Here is a 12,648-nt window from a genome sequence, read left to right as displayed (position 1 = left end):
GGCCGCAAGCAACCTCGGCTTCATTACACTAAGCGGTGGAAATAGCGCACCATAAACTTGTCACACAAATAACTTTATACATAGCCTAGGTTCACATCCAAATGACAACCGAGGTCGCTTGTGGCCAAAGTACTACAAACAAGATCCATGAAATAAAACGTAACCCAAGTAGTGCCTCGGCTGCAAGCGACCTCGGCTTTATTATTACAACCGGTAGAGATACCGCATCGTAATCTTGTCAAGCAACTTATTATATTATTGTACAAGTGAGGTTTCAAATTCAGATTACAACATAGGTCGCTTGTGGCCAAAGCACTACAATCGAGGTTCTTAAAAATAAAACTTAATAGAGGTAGCGCCTCGGCCGCAAACGACCTTGGCTTTATTTTTACAATCGGTGTAAAGAGCGAAGCTTCGAATTTAGATTGTAACAGAGGTCGCTTGCGGTTAAGACAATATATCCTAGATGCTTAAAAATAAAACCTTGATCGAAGTAATGCCTCGGCTGCAAGTGACCACGTCTTGATTATTATAACCGGTGAAAATAGTGCATCACACAGTGGTTAATTTCACGAATTTAGGAAGACAAAATTCACACCTCAAAAAACCAACAAGCTACGGCGATGAAATTTTGTATTGTAGCTATTAGCAACAAAATCGAAGATTTGTATCAAGTTTGGGTCATATTCGTCAACCGGAAGCAACCATATTGAACTTGTTCTATATAATCTTGCTGTTTAAAGAGAGTTAAACAAATGAAATATTGCATAAGCGATTAAAATTATGAGAAACATTCATATCGTAAATTTCCCTCGAACCGAAAGTCGTCCTTTATCTGAACACCATTCATCAGTTTTTATACAGTGTGTCTGTAAAGTAGCAGATATAGGCGATAACATAATTATAACTGGTTTATCGAAAAATTCCTGAAACGGGTCTAAAGATTTAAATATTTTGGTGTAGATTTCAATCTTTTTCCGCCATTTTTAAACGAGTTATGACGTCATCGATATATTTTTTCAAATGGCATCTTCCATTTGTATTGCGGAATATGAAAGAGGATTCTTTTTTGAATCTAGTACATTCAATATTAGTATTGGTCACATGAGAAAATTTTGAGAAAAATTACTTTAAAGTTTTACCACTTCAAATTTGTAGGCATGATAATAATGGCAGTAGCCATGAGTAACAATGGTAACCAATTATTTTAAACAAATCCCTGAGTGTCAAAAACTGATTTAATAAAAAGCTTCTTAAAGTGTGGTTTTGCGGATATTGTGTGTGCGACTTTCTTGAGTAATTTGGATTTTGGGTAGCCCAATACCGACAATTTTGACCGAAGAATTATATTTTTGACAAAGTCTTCGTCATCGTTACAAAAACTACAATTCATTGTTCATGAATGAGGTTTACTTCATGGGAATGATATTTTGCGGGGTTTAAAATTTTGTGAACCGTTGATTTACTAATGTCCAAATTAGACCCAAAACTCCTTACAGTAACATGAGGGTTTTCTTGCCCAGCCAAAACATTTGGTAGGCCAGACTTCGAGAAACGCTTCGACAGATGACCATGCTTTTTAAATTTAGTCACAGCTAGGCTCACCATAACTTGGCTAATGAGTTGGCCATCAAGATATGTTGTACTAAAGAGGTCAACTACTTACTAAGTCAGTTTTTGACAGTTTTAGAGATTTTTCCATAAACCGTTTATAAATTATCAAATAACATTTAACATAAAAAAAGAAAACTGGATGCTCAGTAAACAATTTCAAAATTTTGACAGGTTAATAAAGTCATTACCTGAAAAAACACTTTAGATATTTTATAACGGATTATAGGTAATTTTATGAAAAAATAGTAATTTCTGAGAAAAGTTGTAAAAACTAGCAATAATATAAATTAGGGGGGGAAATTTAATATCGCGCATAAATTCTATTGAAATTATAAATTTAAAGTTTGTATCCGCGTTTGTGACATCGTGAATATTTTATTTCATCCACTCTACTTGAGGTATGAAACTTCTGCTTTTCTTTCGAAACCTGAAAACATTGAGATTTAATCCTGAATTTACGTCACTATGTTACCTCATTTTTGTCACATTTCTCATTTGACAGTCAATATTTACTAAAGTCAGTGGAAGTAAGTAAAGTCTTATATACCATCTTATAGCTAATACTTCAGGTTACAAAATAAAAGAAGAATTGTAATGATTCATTACGAACCGTGCAAGAAAAATCAAATAGAAATGTTAATATGTGATGTTAATTTTTTAAATTTAAGAACTAAAGCCTAATGAACTAAATAGACGTACTTATACATACTAACTTTATTACAAATACAGTTAAAAGTATAGACTATCACTACACAGGGGGTTTCCGAAATGTTTATAACCGCAAGGGAACTGTTTAAAAATGTCCAATAGCGGATTCATGAATTCACGGAAAAAGTTTATTTCTCTTTCCGTGTCGAATCTATTGGTGAGTACAATGTGATTTACGGCCTTCGAAGGCGTTTCTCTAAGCTTTTGTTCAATTGCTATTGGACGAATTTTATACAGTTCCCGTGCGGTTATTATAAACATTTTGGAAAAATTTTATTAGAAAGATCGCTTTAGAATAATGTATCCCACATCCTATATTATCGGCCAGTCATGCAGTGAACCAGATACCATATTATTATACCACAAAAAATGACCAATTTTAGTATTTTGTCCTCCTAAATTTGAGAAATTGACCACTGTGCATCGTAATTTTGTCACGTAACTGATTATTATACACAGCGAGGCTTCAGATTCAGAACAGAGGCAGCGACCCAGCCACAAGCGACCTCCTTAATTCTTCTTTTATAAATTATGTTTGTCTGAACATTAATTTTTCTGTTCAGAACCGTAGCAATTCCTCTTACTGAGTTTTGTATGAGTGGCACCTGAGTGTACCAGACTTAAAAAATATTCCAATTTAAAACAATCTAAAAACTTTTTGTCATAAATTTAAAAAATAAACGTATATACATATTTATAAAATATAAAATCTGAACAAATTAACTGTTAACATTTCACGGAAAGGATGAATTTATGAATCATTTTGAGAAAAATCTTTTGAAGTTGATGAACCAGAATGACCTCTTAATATCGACATGTTTTAATATTCTTTGGTAACATTTAAACACCTACTCTTTGCTATGGTTCACGAAATACCATAAACGTTCTGGTAATTTTCATGTTATTATATTTAACCTTAGTTTTAATTTGACCATATTTATATTTTCCTTCTTTTAGTTGTTATTATTAAAGTATAGCGTAATTATTTTCTTTCCCTTTAAGGTAAATATTATTGTGTAACAGAACAATTTTTTTATTACTATAAAGAATGTTATTAAAATTTATGTTCTATTGTTAACTTTGAATTTCTTTAACATGTAATTTTCACCTCTTATATATACAACCCAACTTACTCCTACACATTAAAATAAATTTATATCTGCAACCCACTTAACACGTATATACTTTGTGTTGCCTACCTATTAGGTGTTATTATTTAAGATTTTACATCAAACTTAAACCGGATGTAATGTCAAGGCCATAATATGAAAATGATTTAGATTCTCTTTCTAACGGAACGTTATAGAATACAGAACGAATAAATTTGATATTGATACCAAATTATTTACGACCTTTTCAAGGTAATAAAAAAATTCGTTTTCACATAATGACCTAAATCCGAAAGGATTTGAGTTGTTTCTCGCATTAATACTCCGCGGTAGACACGATGTCGGATAAGTTGGCACATGTACTTATGTATTATTTATAAGTTTTAGTCCGGTTTAGTATGTCAATACAGTGGAAAGCGGGTTTCGAGTTTTTAATGCTGATATTTATATCCACATCTTATTATTTTTTTTCTGCAATTTAAAAATGAATTAAAATTGTTGATAAATAAGTAATGATGTCATTTGTATTATTAACTTTACATATACGAGACATTGCCAAGAATTTGTACAATAAGACATTATCTTATTTAAAATTTTAAAAGTATATTTATATATTAAACTTAGGTATAAATTATACTTACAAGTTTTTCGCCAGTTAAAACTTCCAGTAACGAAATCAGGTTGCGACCATCCCTTAAATCTTGAAAAAGATCTCCGATCTGTTTGTTCATCTGCAAATAAAAAGGAAATAAATCCAACTTAACAACAAAACATTTCTAAATCGAAATTAAACGCATGCAATAAAATGAAACTTCACGATTTAACAGGCAATACCATAAGTAACTTGCAAGAAGTAAATATAAATAAACCCAAGAAGGGGTTTTTACTTTCTATTCTACACACACTCAAAAGAAAAAAATAAGACAAAAACAAAAAAAAAATAGTTAAATCGGCGACGGTTGAATACCGCAATGCATCACACCATTCTATTTGATGTTATTTTTGGAACTCGAAGATTTACGCTCTACGTTCATACATCACGCAGGAAATAAATTTATTAAGAGTTATCGTGAAGATGGCTTTCAAGACGAAACATAAACGCATTTATTACGTTTAATTGTTATAATTTTGAAAAACACTCAGTATTACAGATTCTCTTGGACAAGATTGACCCCTTTACAACTTCATTCAAGAATTACGAAGCATAAATGAGATTTAATGCAAATTACAAACACATAATAGTTAATACTAGGAGTTGTATTGATGAAAATCTAATTGAGATATGATATAGTCTTAACACAGGTTTGATAAAGATTTCTTCTGTATAGTCTTGACTTGATAGAAATAAAATGAAAACTGGATGCAGAGATGATGTAGACTTTAAAGACCCTTAAAATATCTACAGATGTAGATATAGTTTTGATACAGACCCGTATTTAATATAAACTTGACTTGACAAAAACGTATTGTAGACTTATTATTATTGTAACTTCATGCATGAACTGCATGTATTGTATGTGGGTTTGAGAGAATCTTGATACACTTTAGGATGAAGTATTTTAGCAGATCTGATACACATGTGATGCAGTTCTGATGTAGGTTTAATGGAATCTTGACTTTGTATGGACTTAAAGCAGAAATAATGTAGACATTGTAGATAGTTATCTAATATTTGATGCAGATTTCAATGTCTCGATGCAGATCTAATAACGATGAATGGAGATTTTACGAGGATTATCAAGAATCATCTTGAAGCACAAAAGTCTTGAAGATGGACTTTTAGATGCGGTATTAATGCAAAATTAGCTTTTTACAAGCTAGCCTTGATACAAACTTGATGCAGAACATGATGGAGCCAAGCATTTATCAATATCTATATTTCATTGTCTATTGACTTATAACATAGAATATGTTAGCCTTTGTAAAATTAGTGGAGAGGTTACCATTAGAAAAAGTAGCCCTAATGACTTTGCATTACAAGGTGTTACTTTTAACTGTAGTCATGTTGGAGTGAATGATGGCGGGTGATGCAAATACTAAAAAAAGTGTTTATGACCTTCATATGACCTTGCAAATAACGTTAAAATTAGGTAAGTAACGTTATTTAAAAAATCGTCTTTAATTCAATTTGGAATTAACTTTGCTCCATCTTTCAAAGGGGACTAATTACTGCAAATCCTTTTAATAATCTCTTCGCTTATGCATCTGAGATGCATTGATGAGATTCAATGTAGCTTACAAACACATGATACTCAATACTTAGTGTTGTATCGATGCAAATTTAATTTAGATATGATATAGTCTTAACACAAGACAACACTTGGTAAAGAGTTGTTTCTGTATAGACTTAACTTGATAGAAATAAAATGAAAACTGGATGCAGAGATGATGTGTAGACTTCATACAGGCTTAAAATATTTATAGATGTAGCTACAGTTTTGATGCAAACCAGATATTAGATTTTTTTTTGTTTGTAGCTTTGAACAATAAAAGATTATTTATTTATTTATATATATTTAATGCAATTTGATGCAAACTTGACTTGACAGAAACGTGTTGTAGACTTATGTAGAGGTGATGTACACTTTTAAAGAAATTTTGTTGATGAGAAGTTAATGAAAACTTCGTGCAGGCATGTTACAGAGTTAAATTAGATTGTTCGAGAAAACTTGATGCATGGACTGTATGTATATGCTATATGTGGGTTTGAGAGAGTCTTGATGCAGTTTAGGATGCAGTATTTGAGCGAATCTGATACACATATGATGCAGTTTTGATGTAGGTTTAATGGAATCTTGAATTTGTATGGATTTGACTGAACATGAACAGCTGTAAACTTAAAGCAAAGATGATATACACATTATAGAGTGTTATCTAATATTTGATGCAGATTTCAATGTGTCGATGCAGATCTAATAACGAAGTATGTGGGATTTTATGAGGATTTGAAGAAGCTATCATGATCAAGAAGCATCTTGAAGCACAATATTAATATGCACATATTAATGCAGAATTAGCTTTTTACAAGCTAGCCTTGATACAAACTTAAAGCAGAACATAATGGAGCCAAATATATAAGCAATATTCCCTTGTCTATTAAACTTATACAATATAATTACCCCAAATTAATCCTTTTTACTTGTATTTATCTTTTTCATTGTTATAATTCTTCAAAAATGTTGACATTAACTTGGTATAATCGGTGTTAAAGAACGCCGTGCAAATTTACTCAAGTGCATTACGTATTTACATTAAGCAAATACGTTAAATTCATTAAGTAAATTAGGTGGTGTTGCAAAAATTTAAATTCAAGGAGTGTTAACACATTAGTTCTTATGTAAAAGAACAAAGGAGATTGGTTTCAACACTTAATTGATTTCTTCAATGTTACATTAAATCTTCGTTACGCACCTGACAATAAAGTCAGACAAATTATAATATATCGGTATAACAAAAAATCTTGTAGAATCTATACCAAGTGGACTAGTGACTTGAAAGAAATGATGAAAGAGAAATGAATCTTGCGTCAAAAAAGCTGATTCTGGAATGAGAAGTTCTCAAACATTGAAGGCACAAGAATATCCGGTTATGGAAAATACTTTATACTCTTGGTTTCTTCAAAAACTTGTTAAAAGTAGATTTGCATGGGAGATACGAAGTCTAGAACTTCTATTTACAGCGGCTCATACACTCAATCTATGTACAAATTAAACATGCAAAGACTTTAACATGCAAAGACTTCAACATGCAAGTCCCATCGTTATATCTAAAACAGTCAGTGAGATGCAGACTTGCTCTGGAAAATAAAGTAATAGACCAAGCCACGTCAATTGACTATTTAGACATACAAATCACCTCATATCAAAATAGAATAAAGGAAGTAAAAGACTAAACAAATAAAGCCAGCCGAATGTCAGGCTAATATACAAAAGACGAGAAGGCGAAAGAAGCAGACAACAAAAAAACCGAAAAGTGTTAATATCCGGAAAAAGAAACAACGGTATAAGACATGAATGTGAGATGGAAGACATAATCGTATAAGGACATAAATGTAGAAGACCTTGAAATGATCACGTGGAGAGCATGGCCGGATAGAGATTAGATTTCAAAAGAGATGGATAGAATCATGGACGTCAACATCACAAGAGAACTGATGAGTTAGAAATTACAGGCCTAAGGCCTATAAGAGCCCTAGGAGAGAATAATAAAATCATCATGGAAAAAGTTATGACCAAGAAGTTGTAATCAATAACAATGAAGTGGAAACTGAAAGGGACTTAGTAGTCTAATTCTCAATTGCAGAGCTAAAGAAGATGCGATAAAATCAAAAAGCAAGCTTACCACATACATATTTAAGAGTGGTTAGGGGGAAAAGAATGTGGTGATAGAGGATGAACCAATAAATGAAGCGGTGAGTACTGAATGAGGCTAATCGGCACCTTTGAGTGGAAAATACTGCGCATCTACTCAGCATACAGAGAGCCTGATGTTGTTGCCTTCATAAAAATCAGTCGCCTGCGCTGGATTAGACACATCCAGAGAATGGAGAATGGACGATGACACCCGAAGAGAATATCAAAATTTATATCAAACTCCCGTTGGAACAAGATATAGGGCGCAATCTAAGACAACATATCTGGACCAGGTGGAGGACGACATCAATCCCTTGGCATCGTCAATTCGGGAACGATGTCTTGTAACAAATCGGAATAGGGGTTGTCGGGCCATTGATGATGGCCATGATGAAGGTAGAAGAGGTTGCCTCCAACCTTTGAATTAACTCTGTGAAACCTGAAAATACTTTAAAGGTAGTATCATATAGAAGATCTTACTTTTGTGTGATGTTATGCAACAATTTATCTCCTGTTAATACCAGAACAATGTCCAATTTGCGATGAATAATCCAGAGATATTTCAAAGTAGAATAAAGGAAGTAAAAGACCAAGCAAATAAAGCCAGCCGTATATCAGAAGCACTTCAGAACATCACCTGGGGTTACACCTATATGAATAAGAAGATAAAAGTAAGAATATACAAAACCTGTTTAACCCATACTAACACTATAGAAACAAGAGCAGACAACAAAAAACGAATAGTATTAAGATACAGAAAAAGAAACACAGGTATAAGACTTGAATCAGATGAGGACGTAAACGTATAAGAGCTTGGAATGATCACGTGGGACGAATGACCGAAGAGATTAGTAAAAATCGCGCAGTTGGCAGACCACGGACAGGACAACCTCTGATAGAATCATGGACACCAATGTCATCTATCATTTCACCTCTTCATTGTTTGAACCTATAGATCAAAATATGATCTACTAATAGCAAAAAAATTCCTGGTGGATGCAGTTTTGGGAGAAATGATGTCACAAAAAACTTTAAAAGACTTGAACTTATAAGATGGCATTTACTATGATTGGGGTTTCGAATAGTGTACCTGTGGGAATAATAAAATCATACTACTAAAGTATTAAATCAGATGGTGGTAAAATATTGAGCCATATACAGGATAATTCTCAACTTATACACATAAACTTTGGGGTTTACTCCTCATGACAAATAATGACTAATACGTGAAAAAATTATACCAAAAGTTTTTTAGTTTTCTAAATATCTGAGATATTTAATACTTTCAAATCAGGAATACATCATAGAAAGTGTTGGAAGTTATTTCCCACATTTTCTATCCTTTTCTTGAGGATTGAGGTTGGGCGATCGAGGTGGCTAGGCCATTGGACCTAGCCACCTCGAGCTATCCATTTTCTGGGAAACACATTATCAAGATGTTGTCGCATATATCGCATATCTAGAAAACTAAACAAATTTTACCACAACTTTTTTCACCTATTAGTCATTTATAGAAATTTTTTAAATGAATTTATAGATTTCTTTTCACCTATAGTCATAGATGTGGAGTGCTGGAAAATGGAGAGTGGTGCAGAAGATATAATTTCGTGGTCTACTCAACATACAGAGAGCATAATGTTGTTGCCTTTACGAAGATCAGTCCCCTGTGCTAGATGAAACACCCCAAAAGAATAAGAACAAACTCCCGTTAGAACAAAGCATAGGGGGTAACCCAAGACAAGATATCTGGACTAGGTGGAGGACGACACCAAACCCTTCAGAATGGCAAAATATTCTGGAACAGGTCAAGACCCATAGAGGGTTGATGATGAATGTAGAAGAGGTTGCCTTCAACCTTCGAACCAATTCTGAAATTTCAAAATGCTTTAAAGGTGTAACAATTTATCCCCTGTGAGTACCAGAACAATATTCAATTCGCAATGAATAAAGAACCTACTTAGCGGATATTGCAATGATATACAAATATAATATTAAAAATCAATGTATTAATACGGGGTGATTTTTTGAAAACGATCCGCCTGAGATATTTCAGAAACCAAAAGGAAATTGAAAACACTTATATTTCAAGGAGGAAACGGTTTGACTTATGATTCGCACTTTTGACGTTTACCCTGCGCCCTCACGAATACCTCCCCAATGGTACATATGATGTTTTAAATTGGATGGTGATCCGATAGCAGGTTTGGGTTCTATTGATTGTTTTGTGTTGGCTCTTTTATATTCTACAAGCAAGATTAAAGAATCTGATGTTTCTATCTAGGATATTTGCTATTTAGATCGCCAAATAGAATAATTGATTAGCTCGTGATCCGATTTCTGCTATCTTTAGTTATTAACCACGACCATTTTAAGTATCAATAAGTCACAACAACACCTCACTTTGTTTCTCCAGCTGTGTTGCATAAAAATAAATCGGCCAGTATCATTCAGTAATACTTCAATGGTTATCTTCAAATACCAAATTGTTGGTTTTGTGGTTTGGTAGAGGCTGGCACTCTCAGAGGGTCTTAGCAATAATGCTATTATAGTTTATTTCAAGTGATGTAGGGTTGCAGTATCTACTCTGTAGGGTTCCCTTGCATCAATTCTATGTATTTATTAACTTTGCGTTGTAAATTTACTAAAGCACGATGGTAGTTGTCACCCAGCACGACCTGTCTTCTCAACGCTACATTTCACGCTAGAACCAAAATACTTAAACTCCCGCATTACTTTGTAATTCTCAGTGCCCATTGCAAGGCCATTGTTGTTGGCTGATCCTATCAGTGTTGTATAACTTCCTACCATTTGCGACAAAATTCCGTTGGTGTCCAAGACCTGTTTTTTGGACATTTTCAATTTCCTTTTGGTTTCTGAAATATCCCAGGCGGATCGTTTTAAAAAAATCACCCTGTATATCAAATAATACGTATAAGATGTCTAATGACTTTGTTGTGGCCGTTGTAACAACGATTATTATTAGTACTATCATCTTGAAAGACAGATTTAGGGAAACAGAACCTAATATAAACCGTCTGCAGCAATAACGTACTGTACTAATTACGTCGACGCATGCCAAGAAATTCAACGACGCCGCCATAGACTTTCGTACGTAAACAGACCCACGTCTGGTGTATTTGTAGTAAAATCGTAAAACTAAAAAGTTACAAAAGCAAAACACTCAAAAAAAAAAACAAAATAAAAGTAAAAACGAGCATACTATCTAACATATACACTTACTGACGTAGGACAACATTCTGAACTGTTCGTTGAAACACACACGTGCAAACACGTGTAATTCTGCAAAATTTAGAAAAACTTTTCTTGTTATAAATGAAAGTTGAAAGCATTTTATGTAAATTTTTTTATGGGCTTTCTCTCGCTTTGAACAACATTTTCTAACACGACTTTTTACTTTACTTTTTTTTTGTACACATATTGTCTAAATACGTATTCGATTCTGTTTGATTTCGAAAAATTGTGTTTACATTCGAAAATCTTTAAAATACCATGAAATTATCTTTCAGATAAAAAAAAAAGACAAGTTGTAAAAGCAGTGCCGAAAAAGCGTCGAACGAGAAAAACGGCATTGTTTCGTTCAGCAATCCAAAAAAAAAATATTCAGGTCAATCTGAACAAGACCCGATATCGTGATTGTAAATTCAACACTTTCCCTTGACAATTGATGGTCGCTGTTGAAGAAGAAAGGACACCCACGGCAGCGGCACCATCTCAACCCGACAAACAAACATTTATTACGAAATCGGGCACACGAAACAATGCTGAAGCTGATTTCTTTCAGAAAGAAGAAAAAAAAGGTGCGTTTAAACACGAAAATTTAATCCAAACATAAATATTGAGCCAAATTGAGTCAAAAAAGTCTTAAAGTTTTGTTGTTTCAACATAAATTTTACCTACCTTTACGTATCTCCAATGCTTTGCATGAAAAGAATAAATAAGTAAATACAAATAATGTCGTAACATATACAATAATGTCGTAAGTGATATCTTAAATAAATAATAAAAATTGCGTAAAACTCTTCGTTTTCATGTCAAAACCAACTTACAAAGAGCGATAATTATAACGGGAACTGAGAAAGAGAGATAATGTTAGAAGGAAATCTTTTACGAGAAATAAACCCTTTTTGCGTCCATTTTCGTTTAAAATTATAGTGGATGCCGTTACTGTCGCGACGATTTACTCCTATTTTCAACCGTTGTTTTGTAAACAAGACGTCGAAACCGCTTTGATTCATACGAAATGATTTACTTCAAATGAACAGCGTGAAAGTTTACGACGCGACCAAGAGATCTCTATCGGATGTCACTTCATGATGAGAAATCCAATTAAGTTTTAGCGGAAAATGGGCAGGTTAGTAAATTAAGAGAGATAAATTATAGTGATACGAACGAATTTGAAGAACCGAGCTTAAAGACAAGCCTAAAGTATCCACATAACCTTAATGAACGAGGAGAATGGACAAGGGAAACGCGCACGCCTCCTAATTCACACATTATCCTCGTTTCAGCATCGTCCCACGGATGTGTATTCTTCTTTTTTTCAACAACCGTGACCTTTTACGAGATTGCACACAAGAATCTATAAACTTCCTGAGATTAACAGTTTTAAACTATATTTGAAAAAAAATTGTTACTAAAAAGATTAAATAATTAACATCCAGTTACATATCAGTCTTCTTTATTTCGTTACTTTACTTCAAGAGTGTAAAAACTTTTAATTGCATGTGAACAAAGTTGCATTTAAAGCTTCAACCACAAACATCCTATGATTGCTCTTCATATTTAATCCTAGGTGAACTGCTTGAAATGATTGCTGGAAATAAATATAAACACGTCATTCAATT

General features: G+C 33.2%; 1 protein-coding gene across 35 annotated transcripts in view; it reads right to left on the bottom strand.

Moving 5' to 3' along the window:
• LOC111418631 (dystonin-like protein short stop) overlaps positions 1-12,648 on the bottom strand; it is a 218,934-nt gene that overhangs the window by 119,979 nt on the left and 86,307 nt on the right. For 29 of the 35 annotated variants that reach the window (XM_071198177.1, XM_071198200.1, XM_071198161.1 and 26 more), the window contains exons 4-6: positions 11,702-11,719; positions 11,024-11,083; positions 4,073-4,162 (exon numbers count right to left, since the gene is read on the bottom strand). In XM_071198177.1, coding sequence (XP_071054278.1) covers positions 4,073-4,162; positions 11,024-11,083; positions 11,702-11,719 — 168 coding nt within the window. The remainder of the gene's footprint in view (positions 1-4,072; positions 4,163-11,023; positions 11,084-11,701; positions 11,720-12,648) is intronic. The other 6 variants (XM_071198187.1, XM_071198190.1, XM_071198178.1 and 3 more) reach the window with 2 other exon arrangements.

The sequence above is a fragment of the Onthophagus taurus genome, chromosome 7, assembly GCF_036711975.1.
Source record: "Onthophagus taurus isolate NC chromosome 7, IU_Otau_3.0, whole genome shotgun sequence".
Classification (NCBI taxonomy): Eukaryota; Metazoa; Arthropoda; class Insecta; order Coleoptera; family Scarabaeidae; genus Onthophagus; species Onthophagus taurus.
The sequence above is the reverse complement of the archived record's forward strand: the minus strand, read 5'-3'. Positions and strand labels throughout refer to the sequence as shown.